Source organism: Bos mutus, chromosome 5 (assembly GCF_027580195.1).
Source record: "Bos mutus isolate GX-2022 chromosome 5, NWIPB_WYAK_1.1, whole genome shotgun sequence".
NCBI classification, from domain to species: Eukaryota; Metazoa; Chordata; class Mammalia; order Artiodactyla; family Bovidae; genus Bos; species Bos mutus.
This window is the reverse complement of record NC_091621.1, coordinates 112721827-112745981: the sequence shown is the minus strand read 5'-3', so window position 1 is coordinate 112745981 and position 24155 is coordinate 112721827. Positions and strand designations below refer to the sequence as shown.

At 56.8% G+C, this 24155-nt stretch overlaps 2 protein-coding genes across 3 annotated transcripts in view; one reads left to right on the top strand and one right to left on the bottom strand.

Annotated features, from left to right (window-relative positions):
• The window catches only part of B4GALNT3 (beta-1,4-N-acetyl-galactosaminyltransferase 3), a 97485-nt gene extending 88529 nt beyond the window's left edge, over positions 1-8956 (top strand). Inside the window, exons 14-20 of the mRNA XM_070370091.1 lie at positions 246-1047; positions 2659-2978; positions 3677-3830; positions 4042-4114; positions 4472-4625; positions 5224-5350; positions 6912-8956. Of these exons, the coding sequence (XP_070226192.1) occupies positions 246-1047; positions 2659-2978; positions 3677-3830; positions 4042-4114; positions 4472-4625; positions 5224-5350; positions 6912-7020 (1739 nt within the window). The 3' untranslated portion in view covers positions 7021-8956. The remainder of the gene's footprint in view (positions 1-245; positions 1048-2658; positions 2979-3676; positions 3831-4041; positions 4115-4471; positions 4626-5223; positions 5351-6911) is intronic.
• A 984-nt stretch (positions 8957-9940) lies between these two features.
• Positions 9941-24155, bottom strand: part of NINJ2 (ninjurin 2) — a 72445-nt gene continuing 58230 nt past the window's right edge. The window contains exons 2-4 of one of the 2 annotated variants that reach the window (XM_070370090.1): positions 11451-11589; positions 10717-10892; positions 9941-10286 (exon numbers count right to left, since the gene is read on the bottom strand). In XM_070370090.1, the coding sequence (XP_070226191.1) occupies positions 10735-10892; positions 11451-11589 (297 nt within the window). In that variant the 3' untranslated portion in view covers positions 9941-10286; positions 10717-10734. Of the gene's footprint in view, positions 10287-10716; positions 10893-11357; positions 11590-24155 lie in introns of both variants that reach the window. The other variant, XM_005895182.2, reaches the window with a different exon arrangement.

Below are 24155 nucleotides of genomic sequence, written 5' to 3'. Positions count from 1 at the left end.
TGCGGGGCTGGGGCCTGACCCCGGCCATCCGCTGGGCCCCTGCTAGCACTTTCTGTCCCTCATGTCACCATCCTTGACAACAACGCTTTATGCCGATGGAGACGCTGGGTTAGTTGAGGCTGAGTAACTCACCCTGGGTCTTGCCGGGGACTTCTGCCCATCTCACCTCCCTGGTCCTCAGCTGTCTTCTGGATCTTGCTGGGGAGACGTTGAAAAGCCCATGTGAGGGATGGTTTTAACAGCAGGTTTCGAGGACGGCCTTCTAGAAGAATCCCAGTATGGAGAAGCGGCAGAGGACACCCCTGCCCCTGATGGCCAGGATGCCAGGATGCCAGTGGGGAAGTCAGGCCCCCCCACAGCCCCCAGGAAGGCCGCCCCTGACCGCCGCCTCCGAAACCTGCGGAGACTCCTGGCTCGGGCCCAGGAGGGCCTGGCAGCGCCCCCTCCCTGGCAGAACTCCACAGCCTCCCTCCCCGTGAGGCCCAGCACCACCCCTGCCCAGCCAGCAGACAAGAAGGCAAGGAAGCCCAGCCTCGAGCCCCACCAAGCTCCGCAGCATCCTGACAAGTGGCCCCCGGGGCCCCTGGCTGGGCACTCACCACCAGCAAAGAGGCCCAGGCCCGCTGGTGCCAGTCCCGGGAAGATGCTCGGGCGGTCCCAGTGGCTGAACCAGGTCGAGTCGTACATCGCAGAGCAGAGAAGGGGCGATAGGATGGAGCCTCCAGACCCCAGGAGGGGCTGGCCCGAGGACCAGGATGTGGTGGTGGCAGGAGCTGGCCAAGAAGGACAAACAGAGGGTGAGGCCGAGGGAGAGGATGAGGGGGAGGACGAGGAGGATGTGAGCGAGGTGCTGGAGTATCTGTCTATGTTCGACCCCGTGGTGAACTGGGAGCAGACCTTCAGCGCCCACGATCTGGACTTCCAAGCGCTGCGGACGGACTGGATCGACCTGAGCTGTAACACGTCGGGCAACCTGCTGCTTCCAGAGCAGGAGGCGCTCGAGGTCACGCGGGTCTTCCTGAAGAAGCTCAACCAGAGGATCCGGGGGTAAGGTAAAGGGCTCTCGGGCCGGGCGGGGAGGGGCGCCTGCGAATGCGGGCCTTCAGGCCTTGCTCCCAGCATTGGGCATGGTCTGAAATCCTTGGGCCTGGCCCTGGGCCCGGGCTGAGCTCTGGGAAGGCGCTCGTGCAAGAAGCCGGTAAAGAGGTGGAACCAGCAAAGCTGGCGCTAAAAAGACACCCTGAGACCCCAGATGTGGGCTGGAAGGGCGGCGGCAGAAGGCACGACTGAGCACTTGGTTTTTTTCATCCATTCATTTGTTTTCAACCCACTGATGTTTTTCTAACTGAGATAAAAGGAATATATCGTTTAATTCACCATTTAGGAGTGTACAGTTGAGTGGGTTTTAAGTATATTTAGAATGTTGTGCAGCCACCACCCCTATCTGATTCTAGAATGTTTTCATCGCTTTTAAAAGAAATCTGGTTAGCAGTTTCCTCCGTCCTCCCAGGCTCCGGCAACCACTGCTCTGCTTGGTCTCTGTAGATTTACCTATGCCAGACATTTCACACGGGTCTGGCGTCTTCCACTTAGCAGATGCTTCCGAGGCTCATGCACATTGTAGAGTGTATCAGTGCTTCATGTCTTTGTACAGCTGTCTCATAGTCCACTGTCTGGGCAGACTACATGTCTGTTTATTCATCAGCTGATGGGCATTTCGGTTGTCTCCACCTATTGCTCTTATGAATGATGCTGCTATGAACATTCATGTACAGGGTATTTGCGTGACCCTGTTTTCAGTTCTCCTGGCTAAATTCCTTGGGATTGAATGGCTGGGTCATAGAGTAACTCTAGGTTTAACATTTTGAGGAGCTGCCAACTCTTTTGCAAATCATCTGTACCATTCTACGTTCCCATCAGCGGTGTGTAAAGGCTCGAGTTTCTCCATAGTCTCATCAATTCTAATTTTCCTTTTTTAAAAAATAGCCACACACACACAAAAAAAATAGCCACGCAAGTGGATGTGGAGTGGTATTGCACTGTGGTTTTGATTTCATTTCCCTTGTGACTAGTGATGTTGGGCCAACCAGTCAGCATTTCCAATCGTCTGTCGTGTCTTTTCTTTTAAAATTATTCTTTTATTAGCCATACGTATTTTTAAAAATTTTTTTGGCTGTGCTGGGTCTTTGTTGCTCTCTAGGTGTGGCACGCAGGCTCAGTCACTGTGGCACACAGGCTCAGGAGTTGTGGTACACGGGCTTAGTTGCTCTGCGGTGTGTGAGATCTTTCAGGACTAGGGATCAAACCCATGTCCCCGGCATGGGCAGGCGGATTCTTAACCACTGGACCGCCGGGAAGTCCCCGTTGTCTTTCGCACTGTGGACTGAACAGAGCTGTGTAGTAATGAGGGTTAGTTTCTAAAGGAATCTCTTCACTGTGACTCACGCCTCCACCTTACGTGCTGAATACTTAGGGTCTTAGAGCTCTAAGAGACTAGCTCATCCATCTCTACAGATCCTTTTTTTAAAGATGATGGCAGTGCCCACTGGAGCGGGTAGGCATCGTGTGAGCATGTTAACCAGCTGCAAAGCTGGGCAAAGCCCGGGGTCTCCTGACACATGGGGTGGAGTGACAGAAGCCTCCCGCCCTTTCCTCCAGGAGGTACCAGCTTCAGCGCATCGTGAATATAGAGAAGCGGCAGGACCACCTCCGTGGGGGCCGCTACCTCCTGGAGCTCGAGCTGCTGGAGCAAGGCCAGCGCCTGGTGCGGCTCTCGGAGTTCGTGTCCACACGCGGCTGGCAGGGCGCTGATGCCGTGGGTGGGAAGGAGGCCGAGGCCCTGAACCTGCAGGGCCTGGTGTGGAGCCCGCATGACTTCCAGAGGCACGGCCCGGGTGCCCGGGCCCCGGAGCCCAAGCTGTGCTGGCCCCAGGGCTTCTCCTGGAACCACCGCGCCGTGGTCCACTTCATCGTGCCGGGTGAGCCTCCCACTGCCTAGGCACCCTCGGCCGAGCAGAGGCCTCGTGAGATAGTGAGCGCCTGGTCTCTGCTCCCTGATGTGATCTCACAGAACCTGGGGGAAAGGCCACCGTGGGAAACGGGCTCACGGGAGCGAAGTAACTGGTCTCAGGTGACCTGGGCCGTCAGGGCGGGAGCTGAGAAGGACGGCTGACCGGCAGCTCTTCCTATGGAACCTGCATGCAGGGTTGGGAGTGAACAATGGGCTGGGGCTGCTGGCCTGGGGCAGTAAGACAGGGAGGGGCTTGGGGAGGAGGCTGGCTGGTTTTCATAACAAGAGAGGGAAAGGGGAGCCGGTCACAGGAGTAGAACAGGTTGGAGGGAGGGGGTCAGACAGGAAGTGCAGGGTGATCATGGGATGGACAGCTGGTGAGTTGGACTGTCAGGGCCCAGGAGGGTTACTATGAGAGTGGATGACAAGCTCCAGCTCCAGGCTTTCCGCGGGGCCCTGCCTGGGAGGCTGTGCAGGGACGGGGTGGAGAGACCCCCGTACCAGGAGCTCTCCGCTGCCCTCCGACCCCTACTGCCCTGCTAACCTTTCTCGTAGCCGCATTGCCCTAAGCAAAGGTCCAATGGGACTCCTGACCACGCAGGACCTGGGAGTAAAGAGGTGCTCCTTTGCATTACTCTGCTTCTTTCTCCCCACCCTGCTGGGCAGTGAAGAACCAGGCACGCTGGGTGCAGCAATTCATCAGAGACATGGAGACCCTGTCCCAGGTCACCAGTGACCCGCACTTCAACATCATCATCACCGACTATAGCAGCGAGGACATGGACATCGAGACGGCCCTGAAACAGTCCAAGCTGCGGAGGTGAGGGTGTTCCCGGCGGGGCGCAGCCTGAGCAGCCTCTTCCTGAAGTCCCATCGGTGCCCTGATTCTCAGTCTAGCTCTTCCCAGAGGATTCACCCACCCAGAGTCCCATCCCAGGAGCCTGCATCACCTCTGTGCTGCCTGCTGGCTTCCTCCTGGGACCATCACAGCTGGGTCCTGAGGCTCAACCTCTCTTTTGCTCTCCCCGCAGCTACCAGTACATGAAGCTAAGTGGGAATTTCGAACGCTCGGCTGGACTCCAGGCTGGTGTGGATCTGGTGAAGGTAAGCGGCCTGAGAGGGGCCTGGGAGACGACAAAGGCTGGTGAAGAGACCCTCAGATGGCCAGCTCCTCGGAGAGGAAGCCGCAAGACACACGGTCCTCTATGCTACTCTGCAGGGCCAGGGCCAGGGTGGGAGCGTTTGTCCGGAGTCCCCAGCATCCATGAAGACAGTCAGGGTTGCCTCTCTGATCACGAGAATTGTGCCCCAATGCCCAGGGCCGTGGAAATCCATCCAGCACTTTGTTTCACACAAGCTTGTCGGTCACTGAAATGGGAGAGAGCCAGAGGATGGTCCTAGAGTGTCCTGGGCTCCTCGCCCTGGTCTAGGGGGACTGCTGATGCCCCCATCTGTCCCCAGGACCCGCACAGCATCATCTTCCTCTGTGACCTCCACATCCACTTCCCAGCTGGCATCATCGACACCATCCGGAAGCACTGCGTGGAGGGCAAGATGGCTTTCGCCCCCATGGTCATGAGGCTGCACTGCGGGGCCACCCCCCAGTGGCCTGAGGGTGAGCCTGCCCTGGGCTCGGGAGGGTGGGAAAGACCTCTGTGCCTTGGTGCTTAACCCGGAGCTGGAGACAGTCCTGTCTCCGGCGGCAGCACCCCCTCTCCATCTCTTCCCCCTCCCCATCTCCACTCACCTGGCAGCCCTGCTCACCTGGGCAGACCACGAAGTGGCCCAGGGCTGAGCTGACGGCAGCGGCAGCAGCAGCAGCAAGGCTGAACACTTCCTGGGTTTTCCCCTTCATTTGTTCGTCAGACATTTACCAAGCACTTACTATGTGCCAGACTGTGTGCCCACTCAGGATGCAGAGAAGAGAGGTTTCCTGCCTGGAGAGGGAGCCGGGCATGGCTGCACCCTCGGGGGCTGCTGTTGTCAGAGCCTCCTGGGAGCCTGTCACCAGCCCTTGGTCCCTCCCTGGAGGACTGCTGCCTTCTCTGGACCAGGAAACTTAGCTCAGAGGGCTTTCCCCACAAACAGGAAAAGGGCTCATTCAGATGAGAGTCTTGCGCCTCCCAGTAAAGGGTCTAGGGGTGCAACCCTGGAGCCCCCTCGGTCCACCTCCTGGCCCGGGTTCAGTTCCCCCTGGGCTTGTCTGTCTGCAGGCTACTGGGAGGTGAACGGATTCGGGCTGCTAGGCATCTACAAGTCAGACCTGGACAGGATCGGTGGCATGAACACCAAGGAGTTCCGAGACCGCTGGGGCGGAGAGGACTGGGAGCTGCTGGACAGGTGACTGGGGAGGGGCCTACGGGAGGAGCCTGGGGCAGGGGCGGGGCTAGAGCCCCCCAGGTCCAGCCCCCTTGGCCCCACTGGCCTGGATTCCTTTCCTCGCTGAGACTGAACTATTGGAGGGGATCCTGCCTCTGCCTGTGTGGCAGGGCAGGCGTGGAGGGTGCTTGGCAGACAGTTAGGGAAGGGCACAGACTCTGAGCTGCAAGGGTGTGAATGGTAATGTTGTCCGCTGGGCACCCCCTTGCTCACCCGGGAGAACATGGCTGGGGAGAAGGCTGGAGTTTTGGGGGGTTTATGAGAGAGTCAACACAGGGTCAGCATAAGAGCCAGCGTGGACCGTTGAAAGCATTGAGTATCCAGGAGGCTCTGGGTCCCTGGAGCCCCGGGAGAAGGCAGTTTTGCAGAGGAGGACAGGCTGGCGGGATGCAGGGAGAGGGCGTTTCAGGGCGTGTGTGTGGGTGGTGAGGAACCAGGAGGCTTAGTCTGAGATTCCACCTCAAAATTCCTCAGGAAATTTGCCACCAAGGGGAGGAGGGGGAAAATGGATGACACCTTGAGATTTGAGCTTTAGGAGTGAGGGTGAAGGAGAGAGAGGAGGAGAATCCAAGAGAGAAAGGATGTAATTGCTGAAGCAGCGTCCAGAGGAGGTAGACGGGGCAAGGTCAGGGGCCCAGGGGGAGGGGACCCTGACGAGGAAGACACTCTTCTCCCTGAGAGACCGGACACCTCCTCACCACCTAGTCACTGGGCACCTGACTGGGTAGGCGATGGACATCCTCCACCCCCTTCTTAGTGGACATCCTCCACTCCCCAGACTCTGGGAGGGACGTGTGGTCATCTCTCTTTTCCAGGTGAGAAAACTAAGCCTTGAGGAGAAGTTAACAACTTGCCCTAAATCTCTCAGCTATGACTGTCTTGAAAACCCGATCTGAAAACTTGAAAATCGGATCTGTTTGATTTTTCCCTAGAGGGCAGGCAGGCAGGCAGGAAAGAAGGTGACAATATTAAGAGAATTTAAGGTGCAAACGAGGGCCCGTGAGGGAGCTTGTGTTAGATAACACAGCTCCCGTAAAGCTCCATGGTCAGACCCCAAAGCGGAGAGAAGCCTGGTGTTACCTCCACCCCTGGGGGAAGGCAGACCTCCACAGTTCTGCCTCCTGTGAGGCCCAGGGAGTAAGAAACTGCTCCAAATTCCAGTTATTTCCACCTGCTGGGAGCACAGGCCTCCCAACGGGAAGAGGGTGGGAGCTGGGACAGGGTCTGCTTCCTGACTCCCCCTCCCTCCATCAGACAGGGTGGAGGGACCCCTGCTGGCCGACCTCCAGGTGTGGTGAGCACTTGTACCCTTCTTCACTGGTCCTCACCACATCCACCACTGTATCCATTTATCCTTTCTAGGGAGAGAGGCTCTGAGACACGGCCCAGGCCGTTTGGCTGTCTGCCCAACCCCTGCCCCGTGGGACGCGGCCAGGGCCTGGTGGGGTCGTGGCAGGCGGGCTGGCCCTCTCCCCACTTCCCTCGGTGCTTCTGTGGCTCATCCCTCCCCCCTCCTACCCAGGATCCTCCAAGCTGGCCTGGAAGTGGAGCGTCTCTCCCTCCGAAACTTCTTCCATCACTTCCATTCCAAGCGGGGCATGTGGAACCGCCGCCAGATGAAGACGCCTTAACCCCGGCACTGGGGGGCACCTGCTGGACCGATGGCTTCTGGCACCTGGACCACAGTGGCCCGGCCAGTGCCCGCTCACTGCCGGAGCGGAAAGGGAGGGGAGCAGGGGCCGTGGTGGGCCCAAGCAGCCTCCGAGTCGGTACCCCCTGCCCCAGCAGCCGTCCTCCACCTCTGGGCCTCTGGGGCCAGGAGACGAGACAGAGATGGCAGAGTTCTCAGGAAGGGCAGCGGGACCAGGTCAAGGGAGGCAAGCCCAGCCTGGCCACACCACACTGATGGGAGGTGCCTTCCAGTGCCCACCCGGGGCTCCTAGCGGGGCAGTGACCATGGACTGGAAGCTTTTCTATTGGATGAATTTTACTGGGGTTTTACTTTTTTTTTTTAACAGAAAACCAAAACCACACATGTCCAGACCCAGCATAGACTGTGAGGGGGTGGAGTTGTACATTTATAGGAAGGGCACTCCCTCCCTGCATACCTCAGACCCACGGGTACGTCCCTGGGCCCTGGACCGGGCAACTGGGGAGCTGGCCGCACGTGGAGCCATTAGTAGCTGCCCCGTGGGTCCTTGCCTCTGGGACACATACACCTTCCAGGTAGCCGACCAACAGCTGGCCGCCGATCAGGGCATTAACCTCACCCTCCAGCCGCACTGTCTCCAGACTGACTGGAAGCACAGAGTGGACCAACTCCTCCCAGTGCCTCAGGGGGTTGGGGGCCAGGGAACCTACTGGGGTGGTGGGCTCCTGGCTCCCCGGTGCAGGGCGGACGTGCATCACAGGCGAGGGAGGATGGGGGGGATGGCAGGGAGAGAAGACCCCTTCTGTCCCAGCCACCTGTGAGCTGGGCCTTGGGGACCACATGAAGCAGAGCGGGGAGAGGGGTAGGGGAGGGGTGAGGTCCAAGGGGAGGGATGAGAAGGGAAGCGGGAAGCCTGAGTCCTCACAGCCCAGCCCCCTCCTGCCGCCCCGCAGGGAGGAAGAGGAGAAAGACCCTCTGAACTGGGGAACGGGGCCCCAGGGGGGAAGGTCTGGGGAGGTGAGGCGAGGATGTCGTTCTGTCCACAGAGCGGGAGCAGGACTGAAAAGTGAAGCCGTTTCAGGGAGCACAGCCCTCGGCCTCTGAGGCCTGGGGCACCCTTTCTGTCACCTAGATCGCATCGCACACTTCTCTTGCACTAATGGTCCCAGGCGCCTCTAGACTGGGGATGTTTCTACTGCTGCTGCCTTCTGCACTGCTCTAACTCACCACCGGTGCCCTGGACGTGCGGCCTCGCAAACCCCAGCATTTGCGAGGAAGGGCCCAGAGCAGGTGCGGCGGGGCCCGGGAGGCCAGTCCGCTGGGCCAGGCTCGGTGTCGTGATGGAGTCCAGGTCTCGGTGTGTGGAACTGCAGGGTCTGCCCGGTGGGCCCCGCGGTCAGCCAGAGCACAAATTTGGCCTGTGGGAGAATGGAGCCCGGCGAGAACCTTCTGGAGGTTGACGAGAACCCCTGCCTCCCGCCTAAGAAATCATGAAGGACACAGACTTTTCGGTTAATAGATTGTACCTTGTGGATGCTCGATCTGCCCTCAGGCTATGGCCTTTTATGGTCCTGGCTCACATGCTGTGCCTTCGGGGAAGGACTGTAGGGAGTAGATGAGAGCCGCAGCTGCCTGGGCGGCCAGGTTTCTTTCTGGGGCTACTTTTATCCCTGGGCGTTGCCCAGCAAGGCCTGAGTCCACCCAGATGGTCCTCCTGCTTCACTCCTCCTGAGGACAGACGTCTGCCCAGCCTCCCCTCCCCGGCCTGCCACCCCCCTGCCCCAGCCAGTGCCTTGCATTCTGCGTTTGTTACCTCCACACCGTCTGCCTTAATGGAGGGGGCCTGGCACGGCCCCTACTCGGTAGGGAAATGTGTAGGGTGCGGGGAGGGAAAGCGTTAAATACAGCAAAGTCTCAGAAAACAAAATGCCCTCGTGTTTTCCTATTGCCCATCAGGGTGGGAGAGGGCTGGGCAGAGGGCCCAGGCTCACATGGCCATCTCTAAGCTCTGAGGCCTCCAGTGGACATGCCAGGGACTCTCCGTATCGCCCTTCATCACCTGTATGTGTGTGTGTGTGGTGGGGGGGGGCAGGCAGCCTTCCCTGCAGTGTGGTTTACTCAGGAGGGGGACCACGAGGTTCCTGTCTGAGGAATATTTCCTGTGCAGTAGATTCATGCAGGTTGGAGCTTTCAGTTGAGAAAGGCTGATGGACACAGGAAGGTCGGGTGAGGATCTGAGGTGTGGCTTATTCTAAGAGAGCGGACAATCGAAAAGCATCTGTGTTTAAGCTGGGCGTGCCCTGTTGATGCGTTACAGTACAAAGGTACCATCCTGGTCATATCTGATCTAGGCAGAGATTGAAATTAGTTTGTATTCCTTAAGCACATGCCCAAGAGAGGGTGCTTCTGTGAAAGCTGCGGCGGCCAATTTGTTAGTCATTCAGTCATGTCCAACTCTTTGCAACCCCATGGATTGTAGCCTGCCAGGCTCCTCTGTCCATGGGATTCTCCAGGTAAGAGTACTGGAGTGGGTTGCCATGCCCTTCTCCAGGGGATCTTCCTGACCCAGGGATAGAACCTGGTCCCCTGCATTGCAGGCAGATTCTTTACTGTCTGAGCCACCAGGGAAGCCCAGAGGCAGCCAATTGGAGCTTCTCAAAAAGCATCCAGAGGAGACCGGTCTGCTGCTAATGCAGCAGATGGTAATTACCCTAGGCACTGAGCAGGGAAACCTGACTCAGAGCAGAACCCACAGGAGAGGGCGTGACTTAAAAGCCTTTTCCCCTCCAGGCTTGGGGTTGCTCCTTTGAGCCATTTCCAGGACACAGATGGAGACAGCCGCCCGCCCGGGTGCTTGAGCCTTCACAATTGAAGACACAAAGATTGACTCATGGTGGATCTGCAGAAAGCTTTATGGAGAGAAATCATTCCATCCTACAAGCTGGGGCAGAGGGAAGGAACAGGGTGGGGTCAGAAGCAGAGTCCTTAAGCTGGGCAGACCCAGCTTTCCATAGGCATGCCTGAGGCCCAGGAAACAGGTGGGTGGTACTCGAGTCCGAGCTCAGGACTCCAGGCCCAGATGACCCCGCTTAAGCTGGGAGAAGAGCCCATCTTTGTTCCAGCGCCGAGGGTAGGAAGCAGGGGTGTCTACACTGCCCTCTGAGTCTAGGAGCTCTCCCCGAAGCTGTATGCTGTGCCCTTCAGCCTGGCAGATCAAGGGGGAGAGAAGCAGTTCAGGCCCAGCACCTGTAGGGGAAGCAAAGAGATGAAGAGAAAGAAGGGCAGGCCAGGCCAGACCAGCGCCTCGGGCCCAAGTGTCACACAATCGACCTGGTGCCTTCCCAGGGTGCAACTGCGGGTTCGGATCCAAACCTGAAGCAGGGCCTGAGGCTCTGTGCTGCCAGCTGGCTCCCTGTGGTCCTGGACTCTGTCAAGGAGAACACCCGCATCTCCCTCTTCCCCCACTAACCGCAGCCTCCACCCTCCCAGGCTGCAGAGAAGCTCAGCCTAGGAGGAGAGAGCAGAGGACTTTGGTGAGTCCCAGCCCATGCTCTGCTCCATGACCTCATCCCTGCCCCAGGTCTACATTCTTCCCCTTCTGCCTGGCGAGCATCTCTCTCAGCCCAAACCCACAGAGGTGAGAAGGGCCACCTGTGCACCTCCCATCTTCCCTCACCTGGGCTCCAGGTCTTATTCAGAGAGGGGTCCCAGCAGCCAGGAGCCCAATCCTATGTGCCCCGAAGGCTGTGATGAAGATGTTGATCATGACAGTGATAAAGATCAAGGCGGTGGCTGCGTTGTTGAGCTGGTTGAGTCGCCACTGCTTTTCCACCTCATTAAGGTTCAGTAGAGCTGTGGAGAAGAGGGAGAAGCAAATGATGGCCTGGGGGTGGGGAGATGACAGCCTGGAGCTTCCCCCACCACAGCCCCTCAGAGATCAGGAGTTGGTGGCCATTGTGCTGCAATGCCTTCTCCCTCACTGATCATGAGGGGTGTTCACGTGGTACTCAATAGAGCCGATTTTGGAAACTTACACTGGGTCTTCTGAGAGTGGGGAATGCACGCTCTAAGGAATGCTGCTACGAGTTAGTGAGCATGGTCACTTAGCAGGTATTGTACTGGCTACTAGATGGGATGCTAGGAGGTAGGTCAGGGTGCCTGCCTGCACTGTGTGGTTGTTACTTGGGCACTTGAAGGTGCACAGGGCTAACAGCAGGTTAGTGTAAGACTGTGCAAACGCACGGTGTGACAGGGAGGCATTCGGGACTTTTCTTCCCACCCACCCCCCGAGGCCAGCTCCAGGCCCGGGCTCCTCACCCATGACCACAAGGAGGATTCCGATGACCACCTGCAGGATCAGAGAGATGCTAAGGAGGGTGACGAGGGCGAAGTAGTTATAGGAGGACGGACCCCGATCTAACACCGCTTTCAGCTGCACAGCGTTGGACATGAAGAGCGCCATGTCCAGCAAGCTCTCCGCCAGGCTCTTCTTGGTGGCATAACGGTTCAGGTTGACGAGCGGGCTGCTCCCTGGGCTGGGGCTCCCAGGCTGTTGGGGACAAAATACAGGCTTACCCGGGAGGCTCCAGAAGGGAAGCGGTTGAGAGGCTGGGAAGGGGTGTGCTAAGTCGCTTCAGTTGTGTCTGACTCTTTGTGACCCCATGGACCTAAGCCCCCCAGGATCCTCTGTCCATGGGATTGTCCAGGCAAGAATACTGGAATGGGTTGCTAATCCCTTCTCTAGGGGATCTTCTCAACCCAGGGATCGAACCTGAGTCTTCTGCATTGGCAGGTGGGTTCTTTACCACCTCTGTTTTCCCCTGAGAGGAGAGCATTGCAGAAGACAGGATGAGGAGTTCTGAGGCTGAGTGGACAAGGAAAAGGCCTCTCTCCTCCCAGAACGATGTGGGCCCCAAGGCGGGGTGCAGAGCGCCACAGATGGAACAGGAGCTGCGCGCTCTTGGGTTCTGCTCCAACTTGACCTCGTGGGGACCCCTGCAGCCACAGCCTTGCTCGGGCACACACACCCCAGCTGTCACACCCGGCCCATTATACACACGTCTGTGAACATGCATGTATGCACACAGGAGTACAGGCCGGTCAAAAGAACTCATTTGTTTGTTATTACTTTTTAGCTAGAATTTATTGATGCATAATTTACATTTGATTTGCTTTTGAAACATTAAGATGAAGTTTTACTCTCAAGAAGCCACTTACTCTAAAAGAGAGGGTCACAAGCAGGGCTGGGGGGCAGGGGGCAAACGGAATGCTGCAGGCAACCTGCAGTCACTCGAAAGAACTGGGCGCGTTTTGAGGTGATTCATTTAGGATGGCGCTGGATATGGATGCACAGCCTAATGAGGGCCCAGAGCCGGGGAGACATGTTGAAAGGTTCTCGTCCCGCAAGGCACCGTTGCCCCGTGTCCACGTGGTGGCGCTCGGGTCCGAAGGAGCAGCTTGGGCAGCTGGGGTGTGGGCGCTGGGGGGTGGGGTACAGTTTGGTGTTTCTCCCTGAGGAATCCACTGACAAGGCAGGGTTGGTGTGAAACCTGGCCTCACAAAGGCTAGGATGGGAGCCTGTTCCCAGGTCTGCTTCGGCTGACCTAAAACCCACCAAAGGTGTGAAACAGGGGTTGAAATGACCCAGTGCTGACTTGGGTGGGCCAGTCACCCTGCAAGGTGGGGACTGTGGTTAGAGGACAGACGGCTGAGAGACTCGGGGAGGCGGTGCCTAGCAAGGAGTCCCCATAACAGTCGTGTCTGACTCTTTGTGACCCCATGTACCAGGCTTCTCCACCCGTGGGATTTTCCAGGCAAGAGTACTGGAGTGGGTTGCCATTTCCTTCTCCAGGGGATCGTCCCGACCCAGGGATTGAACCCAGGTCTCCCGCATTGCCGGCAGATGCTTTACCCTCTGAGCCCCTGGGGAATCCCCAAAAGCAGGGGAAGGGTTTTCTTAAATTCTTCTGGACGATTTAGGTGCAGCCTTGCCCTGAGGCAGAGGGATGACTGAAATGACTAGAGGGGGCCCTCCCTATGGCCTGAGGATCCGATTGGATGAACCCCCGAATCCTGATGGATGCCCCTCTTTTGTTCACAGCCAGGAGCCCAGGAGCGACCCCCTCCCACCCTAGCCGCCCGCCCGACCCCGCCAGAGGTGCGGCCGGTGGGCGGGGACGGCCGCAGGGCGCGCGCCTGCCTCGGGCGCTGGGCCTTTAATAAGGCCGGGCGTCCGGGAACAAAGGCCCGGCCTGCGCGCACCGGCCTGAGTCACTTCAGTTCCTCTGCCCGTGCCCGCGCCCTCCCCACCCGGCCCGGCCCCTCCTTGCCCCTCCTGCGCCCAGGGGGTCTGAGGAGCCGGCGCGGTGGGCGCGGGCCGCAGATGGCCCTTGTAGTTGTCCGGCTCCTCTGGGCGGGGGCCGGGGCCTAGACGCCCCACCGCCCGCGCCCCCCCCCCCACCCGGCTCTGGGCCTCCCACTTTGGGCCTCAGTTTCCACACCCACAAACGGGGGGTTAATGCCATTCGAGAGGCGTCCGAGTGAGACGGAAAGAGATCTCCGAGCCTCGTTTTTCCCATCTGAGGTCGGTCTCACAGGGACCCCTGGCCCTCAGCGTCTGTCTCAGCCCCCCTCCGCCCTCACTCTTCCTCCAGGACAGCGGGGGCGCGGGGGGGCCCAGACCCCAGGGTCCTCCTTAGAGATGCGCGGCCCCCAGCCTGCCCACCGCGCCGGCTGAGCACCCAGGCCGGCTCTGCTGACACGAAGTTGGGGCCCGGCGTTCTGGGCGGCAAGGCCGCGTGGGTGGGGAGAGCGGGGGTGGCTGACCCCGCAGACCCCGCCCCGGGCCGCGGGCGCCCCACGCCGCCGGGCACAGCCGGGCGCGCGCTCTTCCTCGCCGTGCCCTCGGTCCGTTTCAGACTGCACTGTCCCCAGCCCGCTTGCCAAGTCCAGCTCCCCAGGCTGGTGTGGGTTCCAACCCTTGAAGCCGTGGACTGCACTCCATTGTTCCGCCAGACGGTTATTTATCCCTTCATCCTTGCTGGCCTGTACTTTTGTTTCTTGAGGAAACTTGGGTTGGATAGGGAAGGAATGCCTTTTTGAGCAGAAAAGTAAACACAGTTTTGCAGTTGTTTATTGTCCCATTTGAAAAGGCCCTGATGCTGGGTGGGCTTCCCTCATAGCTCAGTTGGTAAACAATCTGCCTGCAATTCAGGAGACCTGGGGTCGATTCCTGGGTTGGGAAGATCTCCTGGAGAAGGAAATGGCAACCTACTCCAGTATTCTTGCCTAGAGAATCCCATGGACAGAGGAGCCTGGCAGGCTACAGTCCATGGGGTCGCAAGAGTCCGACACGACTTAGCAACTAAACCACCACCATCACCTGATGCTGGGAAAGATTGAAGGTTGAAGAAGTGGAGGACAGAGGATGAGATGGATGGATGGCGTCACCAACTCGATGGACATGAGTTTGAGTAAACTCCAGGAGGTGGTGATGGACAGGGAGGCCTGGCGTGCTGCAGTCCATGGGGTCGCAAAGAGTCAGACACGACTGAGGGAGTGAATGGAACTGAATTTATAGACAGTAAGGTCGGTGGGGGCCGCCCGCTTCAAGAGATCATTCTGCCCTTTCTTGGAAACGAGGTTACAGGGGTGTTCTCCCAAGGGGGTAAGTAACTGTCCTACCAAAAAGCCATGGGATGCCCTTCTCAGAGAGTTTAGGACCTGGAGCCCGCCCACTGGAGGCAGGAGTGGGGGCCCTGAGAGGAGGAGAAGGCCTGGTGGGAAGGCCAGGTGAGGAGGATTTGTGACAGCTGGTGGGAACCACAGGAGGCAGGCCAGGTCCAAATCCCGCTTCTGTGACAAGCTCGGTATTCCCATCACCCAGCTCCCTTTCTCATCTGCGAGATGAGGGAGGCAGGATAGATGATTTCTTATGTCCCTTCCAAGCCAGGGCGGTCTAGGTGCGGGGAAGTCCCTCCTCTGAGTGGAGTCTCAGGGGCCGGGGATATACCCTCTAAGAGGCAGAGTCCAGGTGGCTGGGCACCAGGCCAGCGTCAGAGGCCCTGAGTCACTCACCCTAGGCAGCTCCAGGGCAGGGGTGACCCTCCATTGAGTCAGTCAGCCCTGAGAAAAGCCACATGGCAGTTTCCCTGTGGATCAGCTATAACACAGGGCGTCAGACACAACAGGCCCAGAGGAGCCATGGGCTGTTGGCCCTGTGTTGGCCTCAAGATGCCCGACTACCCAGAAAAGCCACCTGGCAGGAGATGGCAAAGAGCCAGGCTGGTTTCAAAAAGGGGAAAGGCGGATCCTAGCCCAGGAAGAGCGATTCGTTCAGGTGTGTGGATTGGGGCGACCTACTATGCCAACTCACCTTTAATGAGGTGCTGTAAGGCAAGTGCAGAGAAGAAGAGAGCAAACCCGGCAGTCAGGCAAGAAAAGAGAAAATTATTAGAGGGAAAAGACAGGGTGACTGACTCTTAAGGAGAACCAGCGTCCTCCCTTTCTGACAGAGTCCTTCTTATACCCCACCAATGAGAAGTTCTCCAAAGGGACGGTCACGTAGCTGGAGGTCTGGAATCTGGTGGTCTCGCAGCTTTGAGAAGATAGGCACAGTGAGATAACAGGATGCCATTTGGGCAATTTGGTCAGTCTCAAGGATCACTGTGATTTCCTCTTTGTTTGCAAGGTCGACATAATGAGCCATCTTAACAATGAGCCCCCATGCAGACCCTATCACCTGTGAGCTCTCAGCCTCTGTCAGGGTTAAGTGTGAAAAGGTGCCTGGGTCTGTCCTACTATGGGCTTGCACAGTAGGTCCCGGCAGTGGGGATGACAACAGATTCCTCTTACAGATTACAGACCTTGTGCCTGACTCGGCTAAACACAGGACATGAGTCATCTTATCCAGTCCTCACACAGTCCCATGAAGTTGGTCAGGGCACCCTTAGGGGTCAGGACACGCTTAGGTTGGTTGGTCGGTCAGTCGCTCAATCGTGTCTGACTCTTTGCGACCCTGTGGGCTGTAGCCTGCCAGGCTCCTTTGTCCCTGGGATTCTCCAGACTGGAACACTGGAGTAGATTGCCATTTCCTTCTTCAGGGTATCTTCCCGACCCAGGGATCAAACCTGTGATTACTGTAGTTGACAAGAATGGAGGCTCTCCGAGAGCCTGGGTAACCTGTTCAAGGTTTGGCAACACAGATTTTATGCCAGTTCTCTATTTGCCAGAGCCTGTAATTGTGACTCCTACACTTCAGCCTCCCAGAAGATAGACTCCCAGCCTCCAAGGAGTTTAGGATCTAAAGATAGACTCATGTGGCTGCAGATGAAAGAAGACCGAATGTACACTAGCTCAGGGGAGGAATAACACCCCTCCTGGGGCGACACTTGCCTTGGGCTCCTCTGGTCACAGCAGGCTGTGCCTTGAGCCCCTGCAGAAAGGGCCCAACATCCATAATCAAAAGGCTAGAGTTCACACTGCTAAGAGGTGACCCAGGAGGGGTTGGAGAGAATAGGGTTGACAGAGAAAGTTTCATCTGGATGTTTTGGGTTTTGACCCCTCTGAGTGTTTGAACTATCATAAAACAACAACAACAAAAATTAAAACACAGTATGCAAGACTTCTCTGGTGGTACAGTGGATAAGAATCTGCGTGCCAACGCAAGGGACATGGGTTCCATCCCAGATCTGGAAGATTCCACCTGCTTTGGAGCAACTGAAGCCCGTGGGCCACAACTCTTGAAGCCTGAGTGCCTAGAGCCTGTGCTCCACAACAAGAGAAGCCACCGCAACAGAGTAGCCCCCTGCTCAATGCAACTGGAGACCTAGCACAACCAAAAGTAAATACAGTATTTTTAGAAAAAGAAGTATGGACCCCAGGAGGCCAATGATTAATATAAAGCAGAATTTATAATTCTGTCTCACCTGGGACCCAGCTTCTCCGTGTGTAAAATGAGCATAATAGACCCTGGTTCGGAGAAGGCGATGGCACCCCACTCCGGTATTCTTGCCTGGAAAATCCCATGGACGGAGGAGCCTGGTAGGCTGCAGTCCATGGGGTCGCGAAGAGTCAGACACGACTGAGTGAATTCACTTTCACTTTTCACTTTCATGCATTGGAGAAGGCAATGGCAACCCACTCCAGTGTTCTTGCCTGGAGAATCCCAGGGACTGGAGAGCCTGGTGGGCTGCTGTGTACGGGGTTGCACAGAGTCGGACACGACTGAAGCGACTTAGCAGTAGCAGCAGCAGCAGGCCCTGGTTAGCTCAGAGGGCTGTTGAAAAGATCAATGAGATAATGTGGGTGAATGTGCTTTGAAGACTGAAGCCTTAGAGCAAGGAGGAGATGAGAGGGAAGTCCCTCCCACACAGGCCCACACTCCCACCTGTGGGCGGAGAGGCATCTGAGTGGAGGATTCTGACATGGCCTGGCCCCGCCCACACTTCAAAATTCCCCTTCGTCATCTCAGCAGCCCCTCACACCCATCTTTGAAATGGTTCCGCACCCAAGGTGGGCTTCCCAGGTGGCCCCAGGGGTAAAGAACCCACCTGCCAATGCAGGAGATGTAAGAGACGTGGGTTCGATCCCTGGGTGGGGAAGATCCCTTGGTGGAGGGCATGGCAACCCACTCCAGTATCCTTGCTAAAGCCCATGGACAGAGGAGCCTGGCGGGCTACAGTCCATGAGGCCGCTAGGGTTGCCAAGAGTCAGAACACTAAACACTCATACACACCCATCCCAGCCCATCCCATTGGAAACCTTTCTCTTCACCTGCCGGGGAGCCTCTTTCAGGGAGGGAGATTCTCAGACAAGTCCACCTACCCTGGGTTCCCTGCTGTGCAGACCAGACTCCCCCACGCCCACCCCCTGCCTGGCTGGCTCCCACCTCCCTCTCCAGCCTGAGCTGAGACTCACCCTCCCTCCTGGGCCACACCACATGACTCACCGTTCCTGAACACACCCCACCCTTCCGCCAGCTCTACTCCCTCCAGGGCTGAAGGCCTTTCTTCCCCGTGGCCCCCCACCCCCAGGTCAGCCCTCCCTTCGTAGACCCTCCTCTCCAGGAGGCCCCTCCAGTGCCTGCTTTCCTAGGGGGAATGCATCTTCCGTGTTCCTGGGTCCCCTTGGTGGCTTGCCCACATTAAAGGCACAGTAAATGATGACAGCATTGAATTTTTTTATATGAAGGGTTTACTTCAAGGAGTTTTTCCAGAAAAGGCTAAAAAAGAAGGGATCTCTGAGGGTGGGGTTGCAGACCCAAGAACTGCTGGGTGAGGGGCGTGGTACTTGGACAGTGAATATCAAACTGAAACCCCTGGCCCAGGGGTAGCCCTTTCTCCCGGTCTCAGGGAACCAGTGACTCAGGCTGGCCGCTGCCACTGGTCTTCAGGCCAAAGCCCGCAAAGGCCCAGAGCCCCGAGGCCTGTGTCTGGGGCCGGCACTCAGCCTGCCGCCTTGCTGTGCCAAGCGCAATGGGTCTCGCCCTTAAAAGTCAACAGTCTCTAATCCACCGCGGGTGGGGTGTCCGCGGGCTGTTCCCGTAATAACACCCAACTGGTCCAGGAGTCTCCTCTCAGGCCGGGGGCGCAGCCTTGCGAGGCGCCAGCCACCCCCCCCCAGATGCCCGCGGGCCTTGCCGCCGGCACTCCGGACTCGGCTCGGAGACCGTCCCGGGAGGGTGTGCAGCGCCTCCTCGTCCGCCAGGGGGCGGCAGCGCACCGCGCGGCTGGGCCGGAGCGCCGCTGATCCCGCTGAGGTGAGGTGACTTTCTCTCTGACAAAAGGGGGTTAGAGGGACTTCCTAACACTTCAGTGGGTACGGCTCGGAGTTCCCAATGCAGGGGGCCCGGGTTCGATCCTTGGCCGTGGGGCTAGATCTCACGTGCTGCAACTCAGACCCAGTGCAGCCAAATTACTCCCCCACTCTCCAAACCCCAACCCCCACCAGGGTTCTGTGTGGATTTGCCACACAGAAACTGCCAAAGAAATGGAGCAGGAGTTCTTTCCGAATAAACACATTGCTCTGGGGCTTTGAGACCCACCCGGCACTTTGCTCCCGGCTTTGGGGTTCTTGGCAGCATTCCCCAAGCCCTCCTGACCCACCTCTGCTCATGGTAACCCCACCCCATCCTTCCAGGACCAACACGCTGGCCAGAATTTAAACAATGATAACTGAATACTGAGATACCATATACCAGGCTGACCCCCATGAAGTGGGTTTTTCTCTTTTTTTTTGGCCACACCAAGCGACTTGCAGGCTTTTAGTTCCCTGACCAGGGATTGGATTTGGGCCCTTGGCAATGATTACAGCCCAGATTACACTGGGCTGCCAGGGAATTCTTGTGAAGTGGGTATTAACAGTCCCGTTTTACACGTGAAGATATTGAGACTCAGTGATTAGCTGTCCAAAGTCACCAGATAATAAGGGACAGTCCTAGCGCCAGAACCCTACACCTGAATTCTCTTTTCTGTTACACACCCGTGGTTCTCAAATTGTGGTCCCTGAAGCAGCAGCACCTGGGCACTTGTTGGAAACGCAGATTCTCAGACACCACCCTAGACCTTCTGAGTCAGAGACGCAGGCTGGAACCCAGCCATCTGTGTTTTCACAAGCCTCCAGGGGATTCCGACGCGGCTAAAGTGTGAGTGCCATCCATTGACTCCGCGCTACCACACTGAAGCTGGCGCTTCACATGCCTGCCACCGTCTAAGCTCTGTGCTAGACCCTTCCTTCCATCGGCTGTCCCTGAATTCTTTTAACAAGACCCATTTTTTCAGACGAGATGGGTGAGGCTCAGAGCAGTTCAGTACTTTTGCCCTGGGATCACCCAGCTGTTGATCTTAAGAGCTGGGATTTGAACCCAGACAGGCTCTGGAGCCTGTGTCCTCAACCCCTACAGTCTTTGCATGCATGCTCAGTCGCTCAGTCCTGACTGTGTGCGACTGTGTGGACTGTAGTCTGCCAGGCCCTCTGTCCATGGAATTTTCCAGGCAAGGATACTGGAGTGGGTTGTCATGCCCTCCTCCAGGGGATCTTCCGGATTTAGGGTTTGAACCCACATCGCTTGCGTCTCCTGCATTGGCAGACAGGTTCTTTACCATTGAGCCACCTGGGAAGCCCATTATAGTCTTTAGCCCCTGGAAACCCCTCAGAGGTGTGCCCTAGTCTGAAGGATGCAGAGGGAATCTTTCCAGCTCTTCTCACTGAACAGGGTGTAAATCCAACCCTGCGTTTGACTCCAGCTGGCAGCACAGACCACCAACCCCAGTCCCCAGGGCCAGGTGCTGCCCACCCTGTTTATAAGGCCTGACCTGTTCACCCTCAGACTGTCTTCATGTCTTCACTCAAACATTTACAGAGCCCTTCTTGGTTTTGCAGAACCTTAGATTTTGCGGTGGACCTGAGTCCAGATGGGAGGCAACACACAGGTAAATGGAAACGACTCTCAGAACAACTAATCGTTAAGCAAATGGGTTCATCAGTACCATTTTGTAGACTCCATATATGTGCACTAATACACAGTACTTGTTTTTCTCTTTCGGACTTACTTCACCTAGAGTGATAGGAAGGGGATGAAGGCTCAGGAGGGAGGGGAGATATAATTACATACGTATATATATGTGTGTGCTCAGTCCTCAGTTGTGTCTGACTCTCTGCGACCCCATGGACTGTAGCGCACCAGGCTCCTCTGTCCATGGGATTCTCCAGGCGAGAACCCTGGAGTGGGTTGCCATTTCCTTCTCCAGGGGATCTTCCCAACCCAGGGATCAAACCCACGTCTTTTGTGTCTCCTGCATTGGCAGGTGGATTCTTTACCACTACGACCACCTGGGAAGCCATATAAATATATATATAATTATGGCTAATTCACGTTGTACAGCAGAAACCAACACAATATTGTAAATCTGCTATCCTCCAATTTTAAAAAGTCATAAAGCAAAATATCAACATTCCACACGACGGTGCACATTAATTTTGTACCTTCCCACTGGATGATACGTTTGCAGAAGGTGAGAATTATTTCCTTGGAACCTCAGGCAGTCAGAAGCCGCGAGGGCTGTGCCGACAGTCCCTGGCTGCCATCCAGGGGAGCAGACCTCATTGGGAGATCATATCTGACACGGAGATGGGAAAAGGGAAGGTGGTGAATTTCCCACCCCACCCAGCCATAAGCAGAGCCTGCCAAGATCCAACATGTCCTCAGCTCCCTGGCATGTCCAGAGGTCCCTGCCTCTCCCATATACCCCTGCTCCCCGTGTCCCCTAACATGACAAGGTTTAGCAGAGAATCAAGCGCCTGAAGAGGGAAGCAGAAAGGGAGATAGCAGGGCCTTTTAGTCCCACTCCAGTAGATAAGCTTCACGGGAACAAGGACTTATCTGTCTTGCTCTCTGCTGTGTCCCAGAAATCGGCGCCTAGCCCGGCACACTGGATGAGAGAATGATGGCTCTGTCACCCCTGTGTTCATTCAGAAGGGGCTGAGGCGGCAGGACCGCCGAGCAGCGCTCCCTGGACCTCCCACATGGAGCTGTCTGCGGGGACAGGAGGTGGTGTCGCATGGGTGTGCCCACTCCTGATGCGGCCCTGGTGTGACTTCACAACCTCTGTAAGTGTGTGTGTGTCCACTGTCACTGGGGTGGGCCGTGCCTGGTGCCGGGCAGGAGACGCTATTGTTCTCACTGCTGTTGCCCAGCTGCCACTCTAAGCAGGTGAGACCCAGAGGGTAGGCAGTGGGTGCCCATGGATCAAAGCCAGGTGCACACGACCCTCAAGGTTAGCCAGCCCTGGGACTTCTCTGGTGGTCCAGCCGTTAAGACTCTTTGCTTCCACCGCAGGGAGCAAGGGTTCCATCAGTGGTCAGGGAAACTAAGATCCCTTAGAGGCTGCACAGTGTGACCAAAAGTTAAAAAAAAAATATTAGCCAGCTCTGAGTCATATGCCCCCTTGCGCGCAGAGCCTAACTGCCAGGCCTGTTGCTGCCCCAGCCCCAGGAGTCACCCGCTCTCCCTCCAGGCCCAGCAGAGCTGTCTTCCCTCCTTAGGATCACAGCTCCCGGCCCCAGCTCCTGCAGCCTGAGCAGAGGCTCTGGTGTCATGGGCCGGGGTCTGAAAAAGATGAAGGTCAGGGGACAGGCGGTTCTGCACTTGGAGCCTGGGGTGCCATCTCTTCCCCTGGTGACCTCAGGCAGCTCACAAGACCTCTGCTTCCCAGCTTCCTCTTTGGCAAAAGGAGAGGATGCCAGCCCTCCAGCTCCTTTGTTGTGAGGTGCTAGTGTGTGGTTAAAAGGGTGAGCCGCTGCTGAACTCGGCCAAACCATCGGCTAAAGGGCTGTGGAAGCCCCAGGCCCATCTTCACCCAAACCCCCGGGCTCCTTGGGAATGACCCATCGGGGTTGCTGCCCACACGGGACAGCCCAAGCTCCAGAATGCTCCACATGTACAGCCTCTCTTTCCATAACTCCATTTCTCCAGCTCTTATCACATTCCAGGCCCTCTTCTAAGCATGTTTATCTGTTATCTCAATTCCTTCTCATAGACCTTAAGAGGGGACATGCAGATTTAGAGAAATTAAGCAACTTGCCTGAGGTCACACAGCTAGAGACAGGGGAGTCGAGATTTGAACCCTGGTCTGTCTGGAAAAAGTGGAAGCAGTGACAGATTTTATTTTCTTGGGCTCCCAAATCACTGCAGTTGGTGACTGCAGCCATTAAATTAAAAGATGCTTGCTTCTTGGAAGGAAAGCTATGACAAACCTACACAGCATATTAAAAAGCCGAGACATCGTTTTGCTGACAAAGGTCTGTATAGTCAAAGCTATGGTTTTTCCAGTAGTCATGTAGGGGTGTGAGAGTTGGACCCTAAGGAAGCCTGAGCGCTGAAGAACTCTGGTGCTGAAGAAGACTCTTGAGAGTCCTTTGGACAGCAAGGAGATCAAACCAGTCAATCCTAGAGGAAATCAACCCTGAATATTCATTGGAAGGACTGATGCTGAAGCTGAAGCTCCAGTACTTTGGCCACCTGATGCAAAGAGCTGACTCATTGGAAAAGACCCTGATGCTGGGAAAGATTGAGGGCAGGAGGAGAAGAGGGTTACAGGGGATGAGATGGTTGGATAGCATTGCTGACTCAATGGACATGAGTTTGAGCAAATTCTGGGAGACCACGGAGCATAGAGAAGCCTGGCGGGCTGCAGACCATGGGGTCGCAAAGATTCGGACACGACTTAGCGACTGATCAACAATAACAACTGTCTGATGCCAGAGTTCCTGCTGTTAACGTTGTTTATTTATTTTTACGTAGACTCTGGCTGCCGATGAGGAAACCATGCCTTTTTTTTTTTTTTTTTTAATATTTATTGGCTGCCTTGGGTCTCAGCTGCGACTTGCAGGCTCTTTAGTTGTGACGCTCAAGCTGAGTCGCTCCACAGTATGTGGGATCTTGTTTCCCTGCCCAGGGATTGAACCTGCGTTGGGAAGTTCTGTAAGCCTCTGGTCAGCTCTTATTCTTTTACCACCTTCGCGGAAGGCCAGTGCGTGTGTGTGCTCAGCTGCTTCAGTCCTGTCCAACTCTGTGGCCCCGTGGACTGCAGTGGAAGGCCAGTGCCCTGAGTAAATCTTGCCTCTAGTGCCCAGCTGAGTATCTGGCCAGCAGGTGCTGAGGAAGGGAGGGAGAGTGGGAGGAAGGAGGGAGGAAAGGTGGGCAGGCGACTGGTCCTGCCCTGAACCACTAGCCCGGACCCAGGCTGCCAGCCCCTTTCCACGGCCCAGGGTGATGCACAGGCAGTGAGGCGGTTGCTGGGTCACTGCTGTGCCCTCGCTTTTTCTAAAAATACAAAGAGACGAGCCCTCCAAGGCCACCAAACAGATCTCCAGCTGCCCTGTGGGGTCAGTTCCTGCCACCGGGCACCTGCTCCTTCTGGATCCTACCTGACAGCTGACCCCATATCCCTGGAGCTATTTACTGCCGGACAAAGTCCAGTTGTGCGGAGGTAGCAGCTCTGAGCAGCCTGTGCTGAGCTGTGGGACACCCGGGTGGTTTCGGGGTCTTTTCCCCAAAGCCTGGTCGGAGCAAACTCTTCTTCGCTGGGGCTCCGAGTCCAGGGCCATCAGTCCCTC